At 37.4% G+C, this 27,395-nt stretch overlaps 1 protein-coding gene across 2 annotated transcripts in view; it reads left to right on the top strand.

The window, feature by feature from the left end:
• Window positions 1–27,395, top strand: part of TANC2 (tetratricopeptide repeat, ankyrin repeat and coiled-coil containing 2) — a 232,057-nt gene that overhangs the window by 74,160 nt on the left and 130,502 nt on the right. For both annotated transcript variants that reach the window (XM_023729377.1, XM_023729376.1), the window contains 2 exons: window positions 11,405–11,668; window positions 24,942–25,067. In XM_023729377.1, the coding sequence (XP_023585145.1) occupies window positions 11,405–11,668; window positions 24,942–25,067 (390 nt within the window). The remainder of the gene's footprint in view (window positions 1–11,404; window positions 11,669–24,941; window positions 25,068–27,395) is intronic.

Genomic DNA, 27,395 nt, shown 5'->3' with positions numbered 1-27,395 from the left:
ATACCAGTAACTACATGATTTTGCCCTATGGGATATTACATAGCTTCAAGCAAAAATCTTGATAGTCCTAATCTTTGTGAGATATACATCACTTTTCTATCCTATTTGTTTTTCTTGTTAAGTTTTTAGAGTGGTCCTTTTTGGTATAAATATATAACAAAATAATGAATTTAAGCTTTTCCATAAGTCTATTTTGTTTCTGCCTTTTGTTTGTCTGGAGATGACAGTTTCCTCCGAAGGGTATAATTCTTGAATTCTCCTTTTAATAACATTTTAGAATTTTTCTTTAGGTCCTGATTCCATTGCCAAATTTGAGTTTTCTATCCTATATAAAATATATAACCAATTTTGGTTTTATATCTTATATCACTTAGCTCCTATGAAGATAAAGTGTCTATGGTCATGTCCACTGTTCAGTAATTATGCTTTCCTGATGTTTCACATTAGTAACTAAAAAGCAGAGTCAGAAGCTCCTAATCAAGAAAGCTTGTTCTTTGATTAATATATACCCCAACAGTATATCAGGTGTTTTTGTTTGATCCAATTTGTCACATTAAAAAATTCACCCCTGTGAGTCATGTACTAAACGTTAGATAATTCGAGTTTTTTTTTTTGCTTTAACAAAGAGAAATTTATTTCCTCACAGTTAAAGTAGGCTAAAAGTCCAAATTCAGGGCATCAGCTCCAGGGGAAGGCTTTTTCTTTCTGTTGGCCTTCTTCTCTTCGGTGTTCCCCTGGACTAGGAGCTTCTCTGCACAGGGACCCCACTCCAAAGGACGCGCTGTGCTCCCAGCACTGCTTTCTTGATGGTATGAGGCCCCCCTGTCTCACTGCTCACTTTCGTCTTTTATACCTTAAGAGATTGCCTCAGGACACAATCCAGTCTTGTAGATAGAGTCCTGCCTTACTAACACAACTGCCACCCATAATCCTTCATTAGCATCATAGAGGCAGGATTTACAACACATAGGAAAATCACACAGTACCAGGAATCATGGCCCAGCCAAACTGACACACACATTTTTAGGGGGACATAATTCAATCCATGACATTCCACCCTTTGGCTCCCAAAAAATCACATCCTTGCAACGTGGAAAACATATTCACCCCATCATAATAGCAAAAGTCTTAACTCCAAGTCCAAAATCCAAAAATTCCTCTTCATCTGTGAAATCTAGAATACAATTAATCTGCTTCCAAAGGTACAATGGCAGAACAGGCACAAGCTAGACATTTCCATCACAAATGGGAGAAACTGGAGGGAAAGAAGGGATAACAAGCACCAAGCAAGTTGGCAGAACACACTACATTAGCCCTCAAGGCTTTGAAAATAATCTTCTGTTCTCTGAGACAATTTACACAATGGCCCTGACCTCTAGACTCTAGGTGTTGGCCACACTCTCCAGACTCTGAGTGGAGGCCCATCGACCCTGGGCTTCAGCTCCTCCTTCCAGGCCTACTGGGACAGCAACTCTGCTCCCTCTGCTTTAGGCACACAATTCTCCCAGTCCATCTGAGTGGCGACTCCACCCTTAGAAGCACCAGAGGCCATGGCTCCACCCTTTGAAACCCCTGAGGTCATGGCCATACCTTTTCAGACTGAAGCAGCTCAGCTTCTTGTGTCCCTTGTCTCTTCAGCTTCTGCTTCCTATGGCCTCTCGGCCCTCGGGCCTCGGGCGCATCTGCCCTGCTGGGGCAAGTGTTCCAAAGCTCTGTAGCTCCACCGATAATAGTAGGGAGTCTCCGCCAGAAAGCCTCGTGCACACAGGCACTCAGCTCTCTCACTCCATGGATCGGAAAGCCTAGCTCCACCGATAAGTGCCCAGAGGCACCCCACTCCGCCAGGAAGCCTCCTGCTCACAGGCACTCAGCTCTCTCACTCCATGGGTCGGCTCCAGCGCCTTCTAGCACCAGTCTCATGGTTCTGCTGCTGTTGGTTCTCTGCCGCTGCTGCTTCTCTGCTGCTGCAGGTTCTCTGCTGCTGCTGGTCCGTTGCTGCCACTGCTCTGTCCATTCACAGTTTCAAAACCGCTTCCACATTTTAGGTATCTGTTAGAACAGCACCCCACTCTCTGTACCAAATTCTGTCTTAGTTATCTAGTGCTGCTACAACAGAAATACCACAAGTGGATGGCTTTAACAAAGAGAAATTTATTTCCTCACAGTTAAAGTAGGCTAAAATTCCAAATTCAGGGCGTCAGCTCCAGGATAAGGCTTTTTCTCTCTGTTGGCCTTCTTCTCTTCGGTGTTCCCCTGGACTAGGAGCTTCTCTGTGCAGGGACCCCGGTCCAAAGGATGCGCTCTGCTCCCAGCACTGCTTTCTTGATGGTATGAGGCCCCCCTAATTTGAGTTATTTTTTATAGTGTTTTTCTCAACCTATTTTCAGAAATGTACAGGTTTATCTTCACTACTAAAGTTTCCTAGTTACTGTGCTAGTGATTATATCGTCCTTCTCACCTCTCTAATTACATAACCAAACCCAACCCATTGCCGTTGAGTTGACTCTGACTCATAGCAACCCTATCAGTCAGAGTAGAACTGCCCCATAGGGTTTCCAAGACTGTAATCTTTACAGAAGCAGACTGCCACATCTTTCCTCCGCAGAGTGGCTGATGGATTCTAACCGCCAACCTTTCGGTTAGCAGCTGAGCACTTAACCATTGTGCCACCAGGGCTCCTTTTTCTGATTTCTTAACTTAAGTATATTTCTGGTAGCTACTGGGGGTATATTTATATTGCATGGCATGTTTGTCTACAAAGTCTAGACACTTTGCCTATTAAAATGATCGAGGAGACCAAACAGTGCATTTCTCCTGAATAATTGGCCTAACTAAGATAATAATAACAACAGCCATTTATTGGGAACAAACTATAGGCCAGGTACCATCATTTAATCCTATAATAATCTTATAAGAAGATGGTTGTAAGGATTTCACAGGATCAGATAATTTAAAGACACACAATACTTCACAGAGAATACTTTCAAAAAGCCTTTAAGTTATAAGATATAGTACAAAAGAAAGAGAATGTAAACAAGCACAGAGGGCACAAGACACTTCCAGGCACAGCTCCAGGGTCCTTTTTTAATCAGACAAGGTGTGCTTTGTTTCCAGAGTATGAACCACCAAGATTTTTACAAGGAGTCTTGGTTTCAGGGAAGCGCCCCAGAAGTTTCCAGTGGGGACTTTTATACCTCTCTTGTTACTTAGCCAAGCCAAACCATCTAACCAGTTCCACCAGGTATAAACTGTTAATAAACAAACTGGTCCTGAGTGCTGTCAGAGGAGTTTCAAACTTTAAACGGCAAATTATAAATCATTAGTTATCTCAGTTGCCCTTATCTTAGCCAAGTGTCAGTACCAGACTTCCAGGCACCCCTGGAGATAAGCGTAGAGCTGGCCCAGTCTAGCTGTAAAGTAACTATCTTATATAATAGTATAATAGTCTTTCTTATATTTGGAAACTGAGACTCAAAAGTAATTGGTGCCGCCAGGTCACATAGATAGTAGGAAGCAAAATTGAGATTCAAGGTCTATATGACTTCAAAGCCCATGCTCCTAATTCTTTCCGTATATTGCATCTAAAGTAATTCTGTCTTGGGACAGATGACCTTCGACTGTTATCCAACATTAAAAATTTAGCCTTTATCAAACAAAGTAATGAATCAAGATAGAAATTACTACCATTGATTTTAACATATTATGGAGACATTTACCTTACACCATACACAAAAATGAACTCCAAATAGATCATACACCTTAAAAAAAACAAAACCAGTTGCTATCAGGTTCTATTCCAACTCATGATGACCTCATGTGTTACAAAGTAGAACTGCATTCCTTAGGGTTTTCAGTGGCTGTGATCTTTCAGAAATAGATCATGAGGCTTTTCTTCCAAGGTACCTCAGGATAGATTTGAACTGCCAACCTTTCGGTTATTAACTGAGTGCTTAATCATTTACACCACCCAGAAACTCCATAGACCTCAAGATAAGAGCTAAAACTGAAACTTATAGAAGAAAATGTAAGATAAAATCTTCATGATCTTAGGCAAAGAGTTCTTAGATATGACACCAAAAGCAAAATTTATAAAAGAAAATAAATTGGAATTGGATTTGATCAAAATTATTATTTTTTTTTTTTTTGTATTTCAAAAGACCCCATAAGAAATAAAAAAACAAACCGCAGCCTGGGATAAAATATTTACAAGAATAATAAGACAAACAAGCCAATTTTTAAAAATGCAAAAGATTTGAATAGACATTTCACTAAACAAGATAAACATATGGCTAATAAGCACATGAAAAAATGCTCAACATCTTTAGTCATTTAAGAAATACAAATTAAAACCACAATGAGATACTACTGCACACCCACTAGAATGACTTCTGTAAAAAAATTTTTTTTTTAATTTAAAAATAGTAGCAAGTGTTTGGAAAGATATGGAACTAGAACCCTCATGTTAGTTACTGGTGAGAAAGTAAAATGGTACAGTCACTTTAGAAAACAGTCTGACAGCTCTTCAGAATTTTAAACATAGAGTTACCATTAAAAAAAAAAAAAAAAAAAAACCATTGCTGTTTAATCGATTTCAACTCATAGCAACCCTATAGGATAGACTAGAACTACCCCATAGGGTTTCCAAGGAGTGGCTGGTGGATTTGAACTGCGACCTTTTGGTTAGCAGCCAAGTTCTTAACCACTATGCCACCAGGGCTACTTTTGGTCTCTGTACATTTGCCTTTTCTTGTCTTTTTTGTATATGTGAGGCCATATGGTATTTGTCCTTTTGTGATTTTCTTATTTCATTCAGCATAATGTCTTCAAGCTCCATCCATACTGTAGCATGTATCAAGACTTCATTTCTCCTACTGGCTGAGTAGTGTTCCCTTGTATGTGTGTACCATGTTTTGTTACCATATGACCCAGCAATTCCACTCCTAGGAATCTACCCAAGAGAAATGAAAACATATGTCTACAGAAAGCAGCATTATTCGTAATAGCCAAAAACTGGAAATAATCCAAAAATACATCAACTGTTAAATGGATATATAAAATGTGATATATCCATACAGTGGGATACTACTATTCAGCAGTAAAAGGGAATAAACTATTAACAAGTGCTACAACATGAATTAACCTCAAAAATGTTAAGCTAAGTAAAAGAAACAGGAACAAAAGACTACGTATTGTGTGATTCCATTTATATGAAATTCTAGAAAAAGCAAATGTATAGAGAAGAAAACAAATCAGTAGTCACCTAGGACTGGGGGGTGAGAGCAGAGATTAACTATAAATGGGCACAAAGGAACTTTTTGAGGTTATGGAAATGTTCTAAAACAGAATTGAAGTGATGGTTGCACAAATCTGTAAATTTACTAAAAATAATTGAATCATACGTGTACAATCATACATATTATGGTATGTAAATTATACCTCAGTCAAACTTAAAAATATGGAGTAATTGTTATTCACAATAAGCCTGTGATTCTTGCTTCTTCATTTTATCTCTTCCTAGCCTGTATGGTAATATTAACAAATATGCCATGTTAGCAACTGTTTCTACTGAGGTAGGAATTTTTTTCTACGTAAGGAAGGAAAACAGAGACTGTCTCAGGAGAGAAAGAGCTACTTGAGACTCAGTGTTTTCCCACTATTCTTGGTTCCACCTGGGAATGGTTAGGTCTAGAGATAACAGAAATAATTAGGTCTAATGGAAAACGAATATATGTGCATGTATCTATTTGTGTGGTGGCTCTTATTTCTGCTATGTCCTTCGGGGCTGCTACAAGTCAGAATAACTCAGTGGCAACGGGTTTGGTTTTTATTTTTTTAATATGGCTTACAAATTTCAGTATGGTCTGCACTATGCCTCTTCTCCATTGCTCCACCCAGTAGTGTGTTGTAGCCAGCTAGTACTAGCCAAAGCCAATTGTTAGGGTTTCAGGAAATTTGTGAGCCAATTGTTAAATCATTGATAGCTTGAAATCAGCCATGGTAGGAGTATTTATACCATAGAAATTGCCAAATACTATAAATCAGGATTTTGTTTTGTTGCTTTTCCCCCCAGAGACCCAGTTATTAAACTGTTACCAGCATACTACTAGCCCCATCCCACCCCCAAATTCTTCCTCAAGTTCTAACCTTATTGAACTTATTTGACTTCCCTTAAAGAACTTTGCTCCATTTTGCCTCCTATCTTGGTTATCTAGTGCTGTTATAACAGAAATACCACAAGTGGTATTTTTTTTAACATACAAGTTTATTCTTTATTCTTTAACAAACAAGTTTATTCTCTCACAATCTGGTAGGCTAGAAGTCCAAATTCAGTGCGCCAGCTCTAGGGGAAGGCTTTGTCTCTCTGTTGGTTCAAGGGGAAGGTCCTTGTCATCAATCTTTCCCTGGTCGAGGAGCTTCTCAGTCCAGGAACCCCGAATCCAAAGGACGCACTCTGCTCCCAGCACTGCTTTCTTGGTGGTATGAGGTCCCCCTGTCTTTCTACTCACTCCTCTCTTTTATATCTCAAAAGAGATTGGTTTAAGATGCAACCTTTTCTTGTAGATTGAGTCCTGCCTCATTAACATAACTGCTGCTAATCCCATCTCGTTAATATCATAGAGATAGGATTTGCAACACATAGGAAAATCACGTCAGATGACAAAATGGTGGACCTTCACACAATACTGGGAACCATGGCCTAGCGAAGTTGACACGGTTCAATCCATGACACCTCCAGGCCTTGGCATATGTTATTCTCTTTGAATGGAACATGTCTTTATCTGATTCACTCAATTTAGGAAACAAAAGTCTTCTCTAACCCCCAAGTCTGGGTTAGATTTTCCCTCCTCTGGTTCCCACCAGTATTGTGTATTTTTCGTCTCTTGTAATTATTGTCTAGAAATTTACATTTAATATTTTTAATGAACAAAAGTGATTAGTATTTTCTTACTTTTTTTAAAGTTTTGCTTTAAATGAAAGTTTACAGTTCAAGTTAGTTTCTCATATAAAAATTTATACACACACTGCTATGTCACCCTACTTGCTCTCCCCATACTGTGACAGCACACTCCTCCTTTCCACCCCAGATTTGCCCTGTCCATTCAACCAGATGCTATCCCTTTGTGCCTTCTTATCTTGCCTCCAGATAGGAGCTGCCCATTTAGACTCATGTATCTACTTGAGCTAAGAAGCATACTCTTCATGAGTATCATTTTCTGTCTTATAGTCCAGTCTAATATTTGTCTGAAGAGTTGGCTTCAGGAATGGTTTCAGTTTTGGGCTAACAGAGAGTCCAGGAGCCATGTCTTCTGGAGTCCCACCAGTCTCAGTCAAACCATTAAGACTGGTCTTTTTACTAGAATTTGAGTTCTGCACCCCAGTTTTCTCCTGCTTCATTAGGGACTGTCTGTTGTGTTCCCTGTCAGGGTGATCATTGGTGGTAGCTGGGCACCATCTAGTTCTTCTGGTCTCAGGCTGATGAAGTGTCTGGTTTATGTGGCCCTTTCTGTCTCTTGGGCTAATATTTTCCTTGTGTCTTTGGTGTTCTTCATTCTTCTTTGCTCCGGGTGGGTTGGGACCAGTTGATGCATCTTAGATGGCTGATCACTAGCTTTTAAGACCCCAGACACTACTCATCAAAGTGGAATGCAGAACATTTTCTTAATAAGCTTTGTTATGCCAGTTGACCTAGATGTCACCTGAAACCATGGTCCCCAGGCCCCTGCCCCTGCTGCTCTGTCCCTCAAAGTGTTTGGTTGTATTCAGGAAACTTCTTAGCTTTGGTTTAGTCCAGTTGGGCTGATTTCCCCTGTAGTGTGTGTTGTCCTTCCCTTCACCTAAGATAATTCTTGTTTACTATCTAGTTAGTGAATACCACTCTCCCTCTCTCTCCACCCTCATAACCATCAAAGAATGTTTTTTTCTGTGTTTAAACCTTTTCTTTAGTTCTTATAATAGTAGTCTTATCCAATATTTTTCCTTATGCGACTAATTTCACTCAGCATAATGCCTTCCAGATTCATCCATGTTATGAGATATTTCATGGATTCATTGTTATTCTTTATCATTGTCTAGTATTCCATTGTGTGAATATACCATAATTTGTATATCCATTTGTCCGTTGGGAGGCACCTAGGTTGTTTCTATCTTTTTGCTATTGTAAACAGTGCTGCAGTGAACATGGGTGTGCATGTATCTATTTGTGTGGTGGCTCTTATTTCTCTAGGATATATTCCAAAGAATGGGATTGCTGCATTGTATGGTACTTCTATTTCTAGCTTTTTAAGGAAGCACCAAATCAATTTTCAAAGTGGTTGTACCGTTTTACATTCCCACCAGCAGTGTATAAGTGTTCCAGTCACTCTACAACCTCTCCAACATTTATTATTTTGTGTTTTTTGGATTAATGCTAGCCTTGTTGGGGTGAGATGGTATCTCATTGTAGTTTTGATTTGCATTTCCCTAATGGCTAATGATCGTGAGCATTTCCTCATGTATCTGTTAGCCACCTGAATATCTTCTTTGGCGAAGTGCCTGTTCATATCCTTTGCCTGTTTTTTAATTGGGTTATTTGTCTTTTTGTTGTTGAAGTTTTCCAGTATCTTATAGATTTTAGGGATTAGACCCTGATCGGATTTGTTATAGCCAAACATTTTGCGTGATTTGTATTTTTACAGTCAATTAAGTTAGGGACATATGTTGCAATTTCTGTGCTAATGATAATAATTGTTATTTTATATCTCAAATTAACATCAGTAGTTCAGCTGTTTACCTCACTTGACTAGAAGCTACTTGGGGGTAGAGATCATGTATTTCTCCCATATTAGCTTCTACTTGGAGACTGTTTATTTTATTCTAATTCTTTGTTACATATAAAGGGCCAGAAAATAAATGTAAATCGGGAAAGAATAGACTAAAAAGAGTGTAGCATTACAGCACAACTTGACCAAAGCAGTCATAGAAGCTTCCTAGACACATCCATATACTTTGAGGGACCGAATTACTGGGGCTGAGGGTTAGGGACCATGGTCTTGGGGGACATCTAGGTCAATTGAAATAACATTGTTCATAAAGAAAATATTCTACATCCTACTGTGGTGAGTGGTGTCTGGGGTCTTAAGAGGTTACAAGCGGCCATCTAAGATACATCTGTTGATCCCATCATGTTCAGAGCAAGGGAGAATGAAGAAAACCAATGACACAAGGAAAATATTAGTCCACAGGACTGATGGACCACATGAACCACAGCCTCTACCAGCCTGAGCCCAGAAGAACCAGATGGTGCCCCACTACCACCACCTACTGCTCCCACAGAGATCACAATAGAGGGTCCCAGACAGAGTAGGAGAAGAATGTAGAACAAACTTCAAATTCTAAGAAAAGAGCGGACTTACTGGTCTAACAGAGATTGGAGGAACCCCCAAGACTATGGCCCCAGACACCCCTGTAACTCAGAATTGAAGCTACTCCCAAAGTCCACCTTTCAGCCAAAGATTAGACAGGCTTGTAAAACAAACAGTAACACTCTTGGGGAACATGCTTATTAGTTCAGTCAAGTATATGAGACCAAATGGGCAACACCTGCCCAAAAGCAAAGACAAGAAGACAGGAAGGGACAGGAAAACTGAACAGATGAACAAGCAAGAACCCAGGGTGGAAAGGGAAAGGGGGAGAGTGCTGACACATTGCAGGGATTGCAACCAATGTCACAAAACAATTTGTGTATAAATTTTGAATGAAAAACTCACCTAAAATACAGTAAAATTAATTTAAAAAAAAAAGAAATAGCATTCTATTTGGGACCTTCGGGGCTATCCAGCAATCCGTGAAGATTATATAATTCCCTTTAAAAACAGACTTTGAGAAGTTGCACAGATGTCTAAGTGTCATAAGTTTATATTCTAGACATCTCCTCCTATTTCATATATAATCCCCAAATATCCCTTTATATGTAAACTGGAAAAAACGTCCCATTTCTTAGACCTCCCAGGAATTTCCAGTTATAAACTTAATTATATATTTGCTTCATATTATTGAAGATATATTTATGAAAGTAATTATGGTAATAAAAAACTGTAATACCAACCATATAGATAGTTAGGAAAATTGCCTGGTACTTCCTTAACTGGGTACTGTCAAGCTACCAACAGGACCTAGAACTGAGTTATACTAGCAGTGTAAAACTGTGAAATATCTAGGGCCCTGGGCTGTATATTATGTATATTCCCCATTTCTAATAACCAACTTTGCTAGAAAAATAAGGAATAATATGAATGAATGTTCTTTTCCCTCTTACCTAAGAAACTAAGTTTTTGTGTTGTGCCTTTGAAAAGGGTGTTTATCAGTAGGGCAGAACATAGAGTCTAAAACATATCAAATGCATAAAATAATTTAATATATGGTATCACTGACATTTCACATTAGTGGAGAGAGGTTGAATTACTCAATAAACGGTCTGGCACATACATAGTTCTTAGAAAGAAATTAAATTAGATCTAACCTCATAATTTATATCAAAACAAATCCAGATTAATCAAATATTTAAATGTAAAAAATGATACCATAAAAGTATTAGAAAACAGTACTGGTAAATTTCTTTATAATTTTAGAATGGAGAACTTTCTAAGCATAACATAAAAGGCAGGAACTATGGAAGAAAAAATTTGATAATGACTACATAAATATTCAAAACTTCTATTCAGCAAAGAAAATATATCACTAAAGTCACAAATCAGCTGGGAAAAATATTTTCCACCTATGTGAGGAGCAACACATAAATAAAACATTATATGTTGAGTATTTACAAATAAACAAGAAAAAGATGTTTACACCCCCCTGGAAAAATAAATAGAGGGCATAAACAGGCAAATAGGGCATATTGTTGTAATCCAGAAGAACAGATATCATTTAGCTGTTAATATTTGACCTCATTGACCCATACTAATTATGTATTCTACTTAAAAAGTCTGAGTCCTGTGATTTCAATGAATATTGACATATTTAAGGAGTAAGATAGTTATTTAAAAAAGTATGCATTAAAGTCTATAAAAATATTATAAATTAGAAGAAAGTGATAAGCATTCATTTTAAATTTTCCTTCTTACCATTATTATGATCCTATAATGTTATGAATCTAAATAAATTTCCATCCTAAAATTTTACTGCTAATGTAGTCTGAATATATGAATTTATTTAATTCATTTAAATAGAGTTGTTAAAGTACGTATATGTGAGAGATGGTTATGTTTTGGTTTCAATTATTTAAACTTTCTGATGGAGATGAAATGATCATAGGTGGCTTTTTAAAACAGTATTAATAATATTATCTAATCATGAATTTGGATAATCAAACAGGCTTATCTCTACTTTCTTTTTTATTATTTATTTTACTCTCTTTATTTTTCAGCTACATTGACAAGCTATTCTGAAAACATGGAACGCACAAAATATGTTGGGGAAAACAGTAAAGAATTAGGATCTGGAGGAAACCTGAAACCTTGGCAGTCTCAAAAATCCAGCATGGACTCCTGTTTATATCGAGTAGATGAAAACATGATGGCTTCCACCTATAGTCTGAATAAAATCCCAGAGAGGAATTTGGAAACAGTTTTGTCCCAATCAGTACAGTCTATTCCACTATATCTTATGCCGCGACCAAATTCAGTAGCAGGTAAGGTTTTCAAACAATTACCATTTCTTTTGACTGGAGTGTATATTGAAATGAAAGTAAATCTTGTTCTAACAGTACTTAAATTTTCCATTCATCTTCTTTGATTAAGCTTTTCTTTAGTGTTTGGGTAATATACGTGTATATATCTTTTTGAACCTGGGGAGGGCTCATGTTCCTCAAGTGACTAGTTGTGTTCTCAAACTATACAAAAACACACATAAAATCAGAAGCAGAGCCTATATTTATAAAGTATATTGTCAAACTGCTAGAAGTCTTTTCCCTTAACATCAGAAGTCTTTGAAAGGATTTTAGTTGGAGCTGGTTTGGGGGTTGGGGGGCAGGGTGTTTGTTTTTTGTTTTACTATGGTAAAATATATATAACAAAACATTTGCAATTTTAAGCACTTTTATGTGTACAATTTAGTGACCTTAGTTACATTTACCAGGTTGTGCAACCATCACCACTATCCAGTCCAAATTCTCTCCATAGCCCTTAACAGACCATACCCCTTAAACAGTCAATCCCTATTTACCCCTCTCACCCACACCTAGTAACCACTAATAAGCTTTGGTCTTTATGCATGTGTCTGTTCTAGATATTTCACATAAGTGGGATCATATAATATTTGTCCTTTTGTCTGACTTATTTCACTTAGCATGTTCTCAGAGTTCATGTATGTCATAGCATGTATCAGAACTTCATTTTTCTTTATGGCTAAATAATATTTCATTGTATGTATATACCACATGTTATTTATCCATTTATCTGTTGATGTACCTTAGGGTGTTTGTACCTTTTAGCTATTGTGAATAATGCTGCAATGAACATTGGTGTACACATATGTGTTTGAGTCCCTGCTTTCAAGTCTTTTGGGTATATACCTAGGAGTGGAATTGCTGAGTCGTATGATGATTCTATATTTAACTTTTTGAAGAACTGCCAAACTGTTTTCCACAACACTGTACCATTTTACAATCCCACCAGCTCTGGATGAGAGTTCCAGTTTCTCCACATTCTCAACAAACCTTATTTTCCATTTTTCTGATAATAATCATCCTAGTGGATGAATAAGCATTTACCAAGAGAACTAACAGAGGAAAGAAGAAGGAGACATCAAGAAGTTAAAGAACTTGGCATATTATTAGTATGCCTGCAGGACTAGAACCTGGAGTACATAGATGAGTGGGAGAAAATGATGTTGAAGGATGACGTAAAGGATCTTATATACCCTGATAATAAGTGTTGGTTTTATTTTTGATAGAGAGAGTACTCAAAAGACTAAGTAGGAGCCATATTATCAAATTTTCAGTTTAAAAAAATGACTGTAGTGACTGTGTCCATCTATATAGGATAGACTAAAGAAGGGAAAGCCTGAGGTTAGGGAGAATAGTTAGTTACAAGCCTCTAGTGTTGTGCAGAATTACAGATAATAAACTGTCTGACTGAAGGCTGTGTCAGTATGAATGTTTTGAGAGATTTTCCCTGTTTTTACCTTTAAAAAATAGCATTATTAGATTTTTTTAAATACAGAGAGATACAAAGAAGAAAACAAAACAGTGAGCCATAATCTCCTTGCCCAGTGGTTCCTGTTGACATATTCTAGAAATTAAAGATTCCTATATTTTGTATATAATTCAAATAAAAATTCATATGCAAACAAAATGCAAAAGGAATAGTAAAAGCCACTCTCCCGTCTGCCTAATACCTCTCTCCAAAGGTTAATATTTCTTATGATTCATGTGTGTGTGTGTATACACACATATATACAGACATGCATACACATATATAACATATAATATCTACATTATATTTGTAATATGTAATATAAAATGTTTAATTGTATATATAATTATAATATATGAGACGTGAGATCAAAAAACCAACATATTTTATACAAGAGAAATGAAAGCATGTCCTTACAAAGATGTACATAGATGATCATAGCAGCTTTATTTGTAATACCCAAAACTGTCAGCATCCCAAATGCCCATCAACAGGTGAATGAGTAAACAAATTGTAGTTTTTCGTACTATGGTGGCTTGCATGTTGCTGGAAGCTATGCCACCAGTATTTCACATACCAGCAAAGTTAACCCATGGTGGACAGGTTTCAGCAAAGCAGAGCTTCCTGACTAAGGCAGATTAGAAAGAAGAACCTGAAGGTCTACTTCTGAAAAAGTTGGCCAGTGAAAACCTTATGAATAGCAGCAAAATATTGTCTGATATAGTGCCTGAAGATGAGCCCCTCAGTTGGACGGTACTGACAGTACAAGTGGGGAATATCTCCCTCCTCACAGTAGAGTTGATCTTAATGACGTGGATGGAGTCAAGCTTCTGGGACCTTCATTTGCTGATGTGGCACAACTCAAAATGAGAAGAAGCAGCTGCAAATGTCCATTAATAATAGGAACGTAGAATGAACGAAGTATGAATCTAGGAAAATTGGAAGTCATCAAAAATTAAATGGAATGCATAAAGATCTATGTCCTAGGCATTAGTGAGCTGAAATGGACTGGTATTGACCATTTGGGATCAATCATATGGTCACCTATGCCGGGAATGACAAATTGAAGATGAATGGCATCACATTCATCATCAAAGAGAACATTTCAAGATCTGTCCTGAAGTACAGCGCTGTCAGTGATAGGATAATCTCCATATACCTACAAGGAAGACCTACAAGGAAGACCAGTTACTATGACTGTTACTCAAGTTTACACACCAACCACTAATGCCAAAGATGAGGAAATCGAACATTTTTACCAACTTCTACAGTCTGAAATTGATCAAACATGTAATCAAGATGTATTGATAATTACTGGTGATTGGAATGTGACAGTTGGAAAGAAGAAGGATCTGCAGCTGGAAGATATGGCCTTGGTGATAGAAACAATGCCGGAGATTGCACAATAGAATTTTGCAAGACCAGCGACTTAGTCATTGCGAATACTTTTTTTCAACAACATAAACAGCGACTATACACGTGGACCTCACTGGATAGAAAACACAGGAATCAAATTGACTACATCTGTGGAAAGAGATGATGGAAAAGCTCAAGATGATCAGTCAGAACAAGGCCAGGGGCCAACTGCAGAACAGACCCTTTTGCTCATATGAAAATTTTAATTTGAAACTGAAGAAAATTAAAACAAGTCCAAGAGAACCAAAGTACGACCTTGAGTATATCCTACCTGTATGTAGAGACCATCTCAAGAATAGATTTGACGCATTGAACACTAATGACTGAAGATCAGATAAGTTGTGGAATGACATCAAGGACATCGTACATGAAGAAATCAAAAGGTCATTAAAAAGACAGGAAAGAAAGAAAACATCAAAATGAATGTCAGAAGAGACTCTGAAACTTGCTCTTAAACGTAGAGTAGCTAAAGCAAATGGAAGAAATGATGAAGTAAAAGAGCTGAGCAGAAGATTTCAAAGGATGACTCGAGAAGACAAAGTAAAGTATTATAATGAAATGTGCAAAGACCTAGAGTTAGAAAACCAAAAGGGGAGAACACACCTGGCATTTCTCAAGCTGAAAGAACTGTAGAAAAAATTTAAGCCTTGAGTTGCAGTATTGAAGGATTCTATGGGGAAAATACTAAACAACACAGGAAGCATCAAAAGAAGATGGAAAGAATACACAGAGTCACTGTACCAAAAGGAATTTGTCAACGTTCAGCCATTTCAGGAGGTAGCATATGATAAAGATATGATGGAAGAAATTCAAGCTGCACTCAACGCATTGGCCAAAAACAAAGCTCTGGGAATTAACTGAATACCAGTTGAGATGTTTCAACAAATGGATGCAGCACTGGAGGTGCTCACTCGTCTATGCCAAGAAATTTGGAAGACAGCTATCTGGCGAGCCTACTGGAAGAGATCCATATGTGTGCCCATTCCAAAGAAAAGTGATTCAGCAGAATGCGGAAATTATCAAACAATGTCACTAATATCACGTGCAAGTAAAATTTTGCTGAAGATAATTCAGAAACTATTGCAGCAGTACATCAACAGGGAACTGCCAGAAAGTCAAGCCGGATTCAGAAGAGGACATGAATTGAGGGATATCATTGCTGATGTTAGATGGATCTTGGCTGAAAGTAGAAAATACCTGAAAGATATTTACCTGTGTTTTATTGACTATGCAAAAGCATTCGACTGTGTGGATCATAACAAATTATGAATAACATTGCGAAGAATGAGAATTCCAGAACACTTAATTGTGCTCAAGTGGAACCTGTACATAGACCAAGAGGCAGTTGTTCGTACAGAATGAGGGGATACTGCGTGGTTTAAAGTCAGGAAAGGTGTGTGTCAGGGTTGTATCCTTTCACCATACTTACTTATCACTCTGTATGCTGAGCAGATAATCCAAGAAGCTGGACTGTATGAAGAATGTGGCATCAGGATTGGTGGAAGACTTATCATTAACAGCCTGTGATATGCAGGTGACACAACCTTGCTTGCTAAAAGTGAAGAGGACTTGAAGCACTTTCTGATGAAGATCGAAGACTGCAGCCTTAAGTATGGATTACATCTCAACATAAAGCAAAAATCCTCACAACTGGACTAACAAGCAACATCATGATAAACGGAGAAAATACTGAAGTTGTCAAGGATTTCATTTTACTTGGATCCACAGTCAACACCCATGGAAGCAGCAGTCAAGAAATCAAACGATGTATTGCATTGGACAAATCTGCTGCAAAAGACCTCTTTAAAGTGTTAAAAAGCAAAGATGCTCTGAGGACTAAGGGCGCTTGACCTAAGCCCTGATATTTTCAATCACCTTATATGCATGTGAAAGCTGAACAGTAAATAAGAAAGACCACTGAAGAATTGATGCATTTGAATTATGGTGTTGGTGAAGAATGTTGAATATACCATGGACTGCCAGAAGAACAATCAAATTTATCATGGAAGAAATAACAGCCAGAGTACTCCTTGGAAGCAAGTATGGGGAGACTTCATCTCATGTACTTAGGACATGTTATCAGGAGGGACCAGTCCCTGAAGAAGGGCATCAGGCTTATTAAGGTAGAGGGTTAGTGAAAAAGAGGAAGACACTGGACAAGATGGATTGGCACAGTTGCCCCAACAGTGGACTCAAGCATAGCAACGATTGTGAGGATGGCGCAGGACTAGACAATGTTTCGTTCTGTTGTACATAGAGTCACTATGAGTGGGAACTGATTCAGCAGCACCTAACAATAGCAACAGTATATCTATACAATGGTTTAAAGAAAAGAACTACACAACATGTATGAAGCTCAAAATAGTTGTGCTGAGTGAAAGAAGCCAGACACAGAAGGACAAATATTATATGATCCCACTTACGTGAAATATCTATAACAGACAAATGCATAAAAACCAGAGTTTATTAGTGATGTGCAACGTTCACCATAAATCAGTTTTAAAACATTTTTATCACCCCAGTAAGATCCCTCAGGTCCATTTAATATTAGTCCCATTCTCAGCCCTAGCCCCAGGCAACTAATCTACTTTCTGTTTCTATAGATTTACCTTTTCTGGACATTTCATATAAATTAAACCATATAATATGTGATCTCCTGTGTCTAGCCTCTTTCGTTTAGCATAATGTTTAGAAGATTCATCCATGATACAGCATGTGTCAGTAGTTCATTCCTTTTTATTGCCAAATGGTATTACATTGTATAAATATACCACATTTTGTCTATCCATTCACCAGTTGATGGACATCTAGGTTGTTTCCAATTTTTGGCTATTGTGAATAATACTACTATGAACATTATGTGCAAGACTTTGGGAAAACATATGTTTTCATTTCTCTTGGATAGATACCTAGGAGTAGAATTGCTGGGTGTATGATAAACTTACGTTTAATTTTTCAAGAACCTGCCAAATTGTTTTTCAGTGTGACTGCACCATTTTGCATTCCCACTAGCAATGTATGAGAGTTCTGATTTCTCTCCATTCTCTGCACCATTAGTTATTGTGTATCTTTTTTGTTATAGTTATTCTAGAGGGTGTGGTTTCAATTTACATTTCCCTAATGACAAACAATGGCGCAGGACCAGGCAGTGTTTCGTTCTGTTGTTGATAGTATTGCTATGAGTTGGAACCAACTCGACGGCACCTAACAACGACTAATGATGTTGAACTTTTTTGTGTGTGTTTATTAGCCATTCATGTATCTTCTTTTGTGAAATGTCTATTCAGATCTTTTGCCCATTTTTTAATCAGATTGTTTGGCTTCTTATTATTGAGTTGTAAGAGTTTGTTGTATATTTTGGATACTTTTCATATACGTGTTTGTAGATATTTTCACCTGAGGTGTTGATTGTCTTTTCATTTTCTTAATGGTATATTTTGAAGCAGAAACATTTTAAATTTTTGTAAGGTCCAACTTACCAATTTGTTCTTTTATGGACCATGCTTTTGTCGTCATTTTTTTCTTTGTCTTTTAATAGAAAGTATGCTGTTTATATGAAGTATTATGAAACCGTGATTTCTCTATGTCACTGGAATTTGTTTTAATTTAAGTGTTAGAAAATACCCCATGTACACACTGAAAGGCTTTCTCCCTCTTCTTTTCCTTCTCCTACCCCTCCTCCAGTTCTGCTCTGTCCTGTAGGGTTGCTATGAGTTGGAATCGACTTGATGGCAATGGGTTTTTTGGTTTGGTACCCCTCCTCCATGTTAAAAAAATAAATAAGAGGAATTATATTAGCCTAAATTGTTGTGCTTATATACTTTAATTGTGATGGTTTTTTAACCTGTCACAGTTGGTATCCCATAATTTTGGCCTTTCTGGCTGATCATGCTTCTTCAAAGCATACGTAAGAAAGGTGAATGTACGTTTAGAGGTTAAATAAATCTGTCCTCGAGAATAGGATTTTGTGCTATCAGAGTAGTATCTGTTGACAGTGTTGAACAAACTACTTCATCAGAGGATTATTTCTTGTCAGTGTTGAATGTAATACAAACAGACCTACTATTTCCTACAGGACAGGTCATAGGTCAGGGAATAGTTTGTATTGAGTTGTTTTCTGTATTTGGAAACCATGGTTTCAGTAGGCTCACAAAGAAGCAGGAAAGTAAACTATAAACCAAATGACTCAGTTATATTAAAAATTTAGTAAATTGTAGGTTAAGAATGATTGCAGAATATAGAAAAATAAAAGCACTTACACAGGGAGTTAACAAGTTAAATGTATAATGTGTATAAATATTTGGTAAGATCACAACTTCTGGTAGCTTAAATGATTAGATATCTAAATCATTTTTTAAAATAAATTTTCTTAAGAAAGTCATCTCTTCTCATTTTAATTCTCTAGATAAGCATATTTTTCTTTACCTTCTAATGTATACAAAGAAGTGGTTTCCCATACTGGGGATGATCAAATACCCAAATCTCCTTGGTGAACAGGGATAATCAAGGATTTCAAATATGAGATGAGCTTGCAGCAGAAGGAAAAATCCAGTATATTTATACTTATGAAATTGTTCTAAGCATATGAAAAGCTCTGGGGGGTGGGGAGGAGGATGAATGCCAGCAATAAAAGGCTTTGTTCAAATCCAGCTTTTAAATTTCCCTTCTTCTGTTTTAAACTTAATCTTAGTATGAATAATACACTTATTTATTTTAGAGACCAAATAATGTTGCGTAATGGTGTGAAAATGCCATTTAGCATCATTCAAAAAAACTTAGGGGAATAATTGTTTAAATGGTCCTTGCCATGTTATAGACTTCTTCCTGCTTGGGGAGAGAGTCACCCTCTTTGGCCTGAGCTCTTTGGCATCTTTGTAGGGCCACATTTTCTGGCATGACCTGGAAATTGTCAAGGGATTATTTAATCCTTAAACCTGCTGCTGGGTTGAACTTCAAGGAATAAAACTGTTTATATTATCCCATAAGACCCCTGATTTTTAAAAGGATGGGAAGGATGTGGCTTTTAAAACACTTACTTGCAGGGAGAATGGAGTCAACACATACGCAAATGTTTATAGTAATTTTTTTTTTAATTTTTGAACTTTTACCTCACCTACAACATAAATGGAAAAAATATATGTAATGGAATTTTTTAAGTAAATCATATTTATTAACTATTAAAATAGAGATATGTTAATCTGAGTATAAATATATTGGTCAAATAGATTCAGCTGTATAGTTTTAGAAACAAAGACTCGGATGAATGAAGTCTGTAGTCAGATGTACCAGTTAAAAGCTCCACATACCACATAAGAGGATAGTACTATTTACTGAATACATCAAAACTTTTCAATGGAATAATAAAATGATTAAGGATGAGTTTTGGTAGACTGTAGCAGTAAGGCTTATGTTTTTCCTAGAGTAGCTCAGCTTTCTGAATGTAAATGTAGATATATAAATATGCTTTTAAGTTAAAACTTAAAATATGGAAAAATAAACCTAGATGTTTTATTGTTTTCAAAATGTAAATCACTGTTGCATATTTGTTTTTAAGCCTGGTGTATTGAAAGGAAATAGAAGACCCTGTGGACTTGCGGTAGCATGGCAGAAATTCTCAGAGAGTAGGCTGTCTATGGTCATCCTTCATGTATTAAAATGAGATTGGCAGTGAATTTGAGGGATGTGGGAAGCAGGAAATGTTTGCTTGAAACAGCTGTCGTCAGTGCTTCGTGTGAGAATGAAGGGTCTATCAGGGAAATATACAAAACAACAGCAGTCCAGTTAAAATATAAACTCTCACCATCCACTTGTTAATTTTTGGAGCTGCACATTTTCCTGGGAAAAGGATCTTAAGAATCAGGTAAATGCAAGATGGGAATCCAGGGGCATTTAAATGAATCCAACCAGAAACTATAATGAGGATTTTACAAAAATGAAAAATGGATTTTACATCAGTCAGAATGTTGGCTTTACGTGTGTATCAAGGGAGTAAGGACAGCAGAGTGGCTTCTTGCCCAGGCTTAGCAAACATAAAGTGTCATTCCAGGCTCCCTGCTCAGGTCAGCCAGAATGACAGTTGTGCTACTATAATCTGTTTGCATTAGTGGCAACTGATTTAAGAAGAAAGAATTTAGACTTGTTTCCAAACTCAACATATAGTTGTCTCTGGACTGTTTGTACCATCTCATGTCTGCTTGATTTTTGTCTGCTCACTTGTGGTATAAAGAAATTATTTTGACTTCATAAAAGTACGTCACTTAAATGCTCCAAAAGTGAGTAGTCCTCAAAAAAGTTCCATTTATCCTATTCCTTCTTCCTCCTCTAAAAACAAAGCTTTTTAATGACAGATTTTGTGGATTTACTTCTTAAAGCTTTGTCTTGTTACATAAACATTTTTATTGTAGATTTGTTTTTCCTGTGTCTTCAGTTCTACTTACCTAATTGTCTCATATTTGTAACTGGGAAGTGTTCATTAAATATTATAGTATTAATTTAACGTAACAGAATTATCTCAGAAAATTGTGCCAGCACAATTTCACAGAAAGAATAGTTCTATGAGGTGGAAATATATGTGTCCCTATGGAGTTGTCATTGGTGATTGTATGGGATGGTGATGTACAAGGCATTGTTTGAGATTGCTACCTCCTTCATCTTTAGCTTTCAAATAACCCAGTAAATCAAAAGCTAATTTGTTATTTGTCGGTTGTTTGAATGTAGCCAAAACACAAAGTATATGCATAAATACAAGTATTCAATCCGTAGACAAGTACTGATTTAGCATCTAATATGTGCCAGGCCCTGTTCAAAGGACTTGAAAATCATCAGTAAGCAAAACAAACATTCCCACCCTGGATGGAACTTACATTCTAGCTGGGAAAAATAAAATAAACATAATAAACAAGTAGATTTTATAGTATGTTAGGTGATAAGTGCTATGAAAAAAAGTAAAAGATCAGCAGTACCTGCAGGAGGATAATATGAACATCCTTGGAGATACATATGACTACGATGATGTCTGCTATGCAGTAAGAAAGCTTAGAACAATGAGGAGGATTAGGATAGAGCCAGACAGATTTATCAATCTAAACAGGACTAGTCTAGAATTCAGAAGCCCTGGTGATGCAATGGTTAAGCACTCAGCTGCTAACCAAAAGGTTAGTGGTTCAAACCCATCCAGCAGCTCCACTGGAGAGAGACCTGGCAATCTGCTTCTGTAACAGTTCCAGTTAAGAAAACCCTATGGGGCAGTTCTACTCTGTCACGTGGGGTTTCTATGAGTGGAAATCAGCTCGACGACACACAACAGCCAGCCAAGACCCGTTGCCGTCAAGTCAATTCTGACTCATAGTGACCCTATAGGGAAGAGTAGAACTGCCCCATAGGATTTCCAAGGAGAAGCTGGTGGATTCAAACTGCCGACCTTTTGGTTAGCAGCCAAACGCTTAACCACTACACCACCAGGGCCCCAACAGCAACAGTCTGGAATTCAGTTCTGCATTGAATATTTTGTGCAAGATACTCTGATTTACTTTGAAGGGATAATGTGATCAAAGATGAATCAGACCTTGCCTTTTTTGCTCTCTTGGAACTTTCTACAATCTATCCACCAAAAAAACCAAACCCACTGCCATCAAGTTGATTCCGACTCATAACAACCCTATAGGACAGAGTAGAACTGCCCCATAGCGTTTCCAAGGCTGTAATCTTCACAGAAGCAGACTGCCATGTCTTTCTCCCAGAGCAGCTGGTGGGTTTGAACTGCTGACCTTTTAGTTCGCAGCCAAGCGCTTTAACCACTGTGCCACCAGGGCTCCTTCCTATAATCTAGTGAGGGAAAACAGACATGTAAGCAACCAGCTGAATAACACAAGTTTTAAATAGCTATGTATGTGTGTGGTTACTGAAAGAGAGAAGCAATTAATTCTGACTGGCGATCAAGGAAGCAGAGAAGGTATAGCCTGAACACTTTTGACAAAGGGTAAAATAAGCCTGACATGGAATGGAAAAGACTTTTTCTCAGAAAATGGCTTGCAAATGGAAAAGATTCAAGTGACTATGAGGAAGAGTGCATTGATGTAAACTATTAGAATAAAGGGCAACAGCTAACAGAATTTCAGGTCTATGGCTGATCTTTCCAGTATTTGCCTCATATGCCTGTAAATAATGTCTTTGAATGGGTAATAATTTTGAAAATGATGAACCAGAGAGAAGCTGAAAGTAGAATTGAGAACAGTGATTTAATAAGAAAAAAAAGACTGTAGAAAATGATTTTGGATTATTTGTTAAAGAAAATAGTGACAGATTCAGTGACCAACAAAAAAGATATTAATTGCTAAAACAAGAAAAAGAATGAATGTTTTAATAGATTCTGGTAACAACACTGTAATTTAATTTCAATCCCAGATTAAAGCAATAGTTCCCCACTTGCTGATCACAAGTCTGTCTAAGCCCTGAATTGGGTCCAGAACTATTGTGCTTGATATAGAATATTACTACTTTTCTTTAGTTCAGTTAGCCTGTGAGTGTTTGAATTTGTGAAGGAATGAACTATTCATCCATCTTGATGATGGCAGCATTTGTCTTTTTCTTCTAATGTCACCTGTCTGAAATTGAGAAATGAACTCATTTTAAAATATATTTACACATTTCTTGGCTTCGTGAAATAAAGAGATAGAAAGTGGCGTTCATTTTCCTAGAAACTTTTTATGGTAAAGATTAGCTTAATATAACTTGTTAAGTTCACATTAAACACATTTTACAAAAGCTGCCAACTGTTTTTCATTGAATATAAGAAGTTGAACGCGTGAAACTAAACCTGTGACCAAAGCTACTTGCGAAAAGATTTTTTTAACACAAAGAAAGTAAAATGGATTATGAAGCTATTATTTAATTGAAATTTGTACTCATAAGCAAAAAAGACACACTCAAGTGCACAAGCACATTTTAAACCTCTCTTTGGATCAGGTCTGCTAATATACCACATTAGTCAAAGCAAGTCAAATGGCTGAACCCAAAGTCAAGGGCAGGGAAGTACACTCCACCTCTAATGGGAATAACTGCAAAGTGGGATGCAGTTCTAATGGGAGAAATGCAAAGACAGGTGACAAAGAACATGGATACAGGAAGGGGTAAAGAATTGGGACCAGTAATTCAATTGCCACAGTCATTCTTGGAGAGCGCCAAATGGAGATATTCACTAGATCTGCTTCACCTTCTTTATTGGAACTGTATTGTCAGGTAGAAGGCCTGAGTCACCCTATCTTCTGCCATTCTCTCTTTCTTTTGTGGCTGGGTTAGGGGATAAAGAATTTATAGATGCAGTATGAAGCCTTTATTACCTGATTATATTCAGAGATCAACCAAAAAAAAAAATTCTTTTTTAAATTAACAAGCATTATCAGTTCCCTAAATGCTATTTCGCAATTTTCTGTCCAGTGCCTCATGTACCCACGTTTCCCCTCTTTACATGCATGCATACTTATTATGTATACATACATACCAAAAAAACAGCAAGCCTGTTGCCATCAAGTCATTTCCAACTCATAGCGACCCTGTAAGACTGAGTAGAACTGCTGCCCATAGGATTTCCAAGGAACGGCTCATGGATTCAAACTGCCGACCTTTCGGTTAGCAGCCGAGCGTTTCAGTGCTCGGCTGCTAACCGAAAGGTCGGCAGTTCGAACCCACCAGCCACTCCATGGGAGAAACATGTGGCAGTCTATTTCTGTAAAGATTTACAGCCTGCCCTGTAGGATCACTATGAATGAAATTGACTTGACAGCAGCGGGTTTGGTTTTGGTTTGATTATATTATGAATCTAACATGTATGTAAATGTTCTCAGAATGTTTTTATATTTCACTCTTTACCATGAATGGAAAATGTTGAAAATAGAGCTTTCATGTTTTTCTCACAGTCCAATATAATTTGGAAAAGCTATATCTACTGAGGATATTTGTATCTTGTTTTACAAACGGGATTTGTGACCCCAAAGAACCAGCAGCTAATAATTTTTGTTGTCGGGTACAAATGTGTCACCCGTGTTAATATAAAATGACTAAATTTTTGTTGAATAACCACTTCATCTCTAAACAGACCTTGAATAATGTGTTTGCCAACTTGTTGCTAGTACTCCCTGTGAGCTCAAGCAGTTGATAGTGATGAAGGAGCTGAAGACAACTCTTGACATGTTTCCCTGGCACATGTTCTAGACACTGATGATGATTTTGAGTTTAGCAAACTCTGGTTAAAATGTATCTGCTGGAATATCTGATCCCAAAGTTTGGGAGATACAGACTAACTGAAAGAAGTTTTCCAAGCTTACATGTTCTAACTGAACTCTTCTGTCTTGTCAGCCACCAGCTCTGCCCACTTGGAGGACCTTGCCTACCTGGATGAGCAGAGACACACACCTTTGAGAACTTCTCTTCGAATGCCAAGACAGAGCATGGGCAGTGCTCGTACACAACAGGATTTAAGAGGTTAGAATCACAGGAGGCTTTTAGAATCTCATGCAGGCTCTAGCAATGCTCAGGGACAAATGGAAATGGGCAACAGGCAAAAAGTTCCTTTCTTTCCAACTTTCACATTATTTAAGCCTCCCTTAAAAAGTAAGATGATCCTTTTTATCATGTAACCACTTTCTTTCTGCTGCATCTAGGAGAAAAAGATAAACACAAATAAATGGCACTTATAGAAAGGCATTATAATTACCTACAGTTGGGAGCATTTATTCCTTGAAATTCTGAAAGAAAGCAAGGGCTGGTGGTGATGGGGAAATAACCTAAGATCCTGGGTTTCAGAATGGATTGTAGACCAACTTCAGGTGAACTTCGTGCTGATAGTCATGTGTTTAGCTAGAGAACTTCTTTCATTTTCATTCTAGTGGCCAGTTCTCTGATCTACAATACTCTTTGTGGGAGTTTCAGACAGTGCTTCTAGTCTTGTCCTGGCAACATCCAAACAACAAATCCTTTTGCTACTCAGGAACTTTTTTCCTTTACTCTCTTTATGGCATGCTAAAAGCACAACCTGATCTTTTCAAATATTTTTATTTTGTTTCAACCACAGGCTAGTTGAGGAGCCTGTTATTGGTATCTCGGCTTACATCTCACGTTTGTTTAAAGTGAACCAAACTATCTCTGATACCATTAACAGATAGTCGGCCTTCTTTTGTATCTAGCAATCCATAGCTCTACTGCATCAAATGCATTTATTTTGTCGATTCCTTTCATCTTCGCTTTTCTCTCCTCCTCCTCTCTTCTCCCTTGCCCTACCCTAGGCAGTGTGGTGTTACATTCGTAACTCCCACAGGAAGGAATTCACACACACCCACTGTCCATTCTAGAAGTCATTATGCTGACAGTTTTTCAGTGATGACTAGGCAATTAGGAGCATAAAATAATTGATTGCATAATTACCATACCTCCCATCAACAGTAGTGAGTTGATGGCCTCAGTCATTGTTTTAGTTCACAGTCCTGTCTGTCTTGCTTGCCATTTCTTCAGTTTGCCATATATACATTTACTTAATATATGCAACTATGTTTCTCCAGCCCAGAAAATGGAATTATGTCAAAAACTACTTTAATGCTAGTAGAGTGATTGTATCTAAATCCTGAATAGATTTAGTCAAAAGACCAAATAAATGATTTGTTCCAAAACCAGGATGCATGGCCATAATAAAGAAGATTAGACACAACTACTGATCTGTATGGATTAGGATGACAGTCTACCACATTAGCATCACCTTGCATCTCATTACTAAGAAAACATACTTACTTTGTTGATTATAATATCTGCTTTGCTAGCCATTGAGTCATGGATGTTATGCTATGTAGAAAACAAAATTAATTGACAGATTTCAGCTGTGTAATTTTGAGGACTCTTCGCGTTGGGTTCTGTTGAGACATAGTGGCACATGTCTGCTTCTAGTATTTAAATATTTAGAGGGGCTTTGACAGATGCATTCTGGTGAGTTTATGTTTACACGCGTACTTCTGTTGTATCTAGAGTATAACAAAGATCTTATCCATTGCATTGAGCTTCAGCCTAAACAGTCAGTAAAGCAACAAAAGTACATCCAGAGATTTTTCCAAAGCACATCCAAGCCCTCTGCTTGAATAATGCATTCCTAACAATACTAATTTCATAACCCTTGGAGATAGTGTCTCAACTTACTGTTACAGTTGGAGTTTGTTCATTGACGAAGGTGCTACGATATTAGTGGGTTTTTTTTTCCTTGACTTTGTCTTTGTTTTTGAAGAGCTTTCCTTTTAGCAGTCTAAGTGGGTTAAACATGCCATCCAGGTGGGTGCATTGATCCATAAGAGACCGGGTGTTTGCTTAGCAGTATTTTGGCCTTCTAAAATTAGCATACTTTAATTTATAACTTTGGGGCCCTGGATAAAAATCTTCCCTCAAAAAGTAATATTTTATCTTGATTACGGTTTACAAATGAATTATATGACTTATGATATAACTTAAAATGCATTAACGATACCCTGGACACCCTTTTAGCTCAGTAATGAAGTCACTCCAGAGGGTAAACATTCAGCCAAAGGTTAGACAGCCCCATAAAACAAAATGAGACTAATGGGGCACAACAGTCCAGGGACAAGGACTAGAAGGCAGGAGGGCACAGGAAAGCCAGTAATAGGGAACCCAAGGTTGAGAAGGGACGGTGTTGACATGTTGTGGGGTTGTTAACCATTATCATAAAACAGTATGTGTACTAACTGTTTAATGAGAAACTATTTGTTCTGTAAACCTTCATCTAAAGTACAATGAAAAAAATTTTTTTTTAATGCA

The sequence above is a fragment of the Trichechus manatus genome, unplaced genomic scaffold, assembly GCF_000243295.1.
Source record: "Trichechus manatus latirostris isolate Lorelei unplaced genomic scaffold, TriManLat1.0 scaffold00028, whole genome shotgun sequence".
NCBI classification, from domain to species: Eukaryota; Metazoa; Chordata; class Mammalia; order Sirenia; family Trichechidae; genus Trichechus; species Trichechus manatus.
This window is presented reverse-complemented; position numbering and strand designations above follow the sequence as displayed.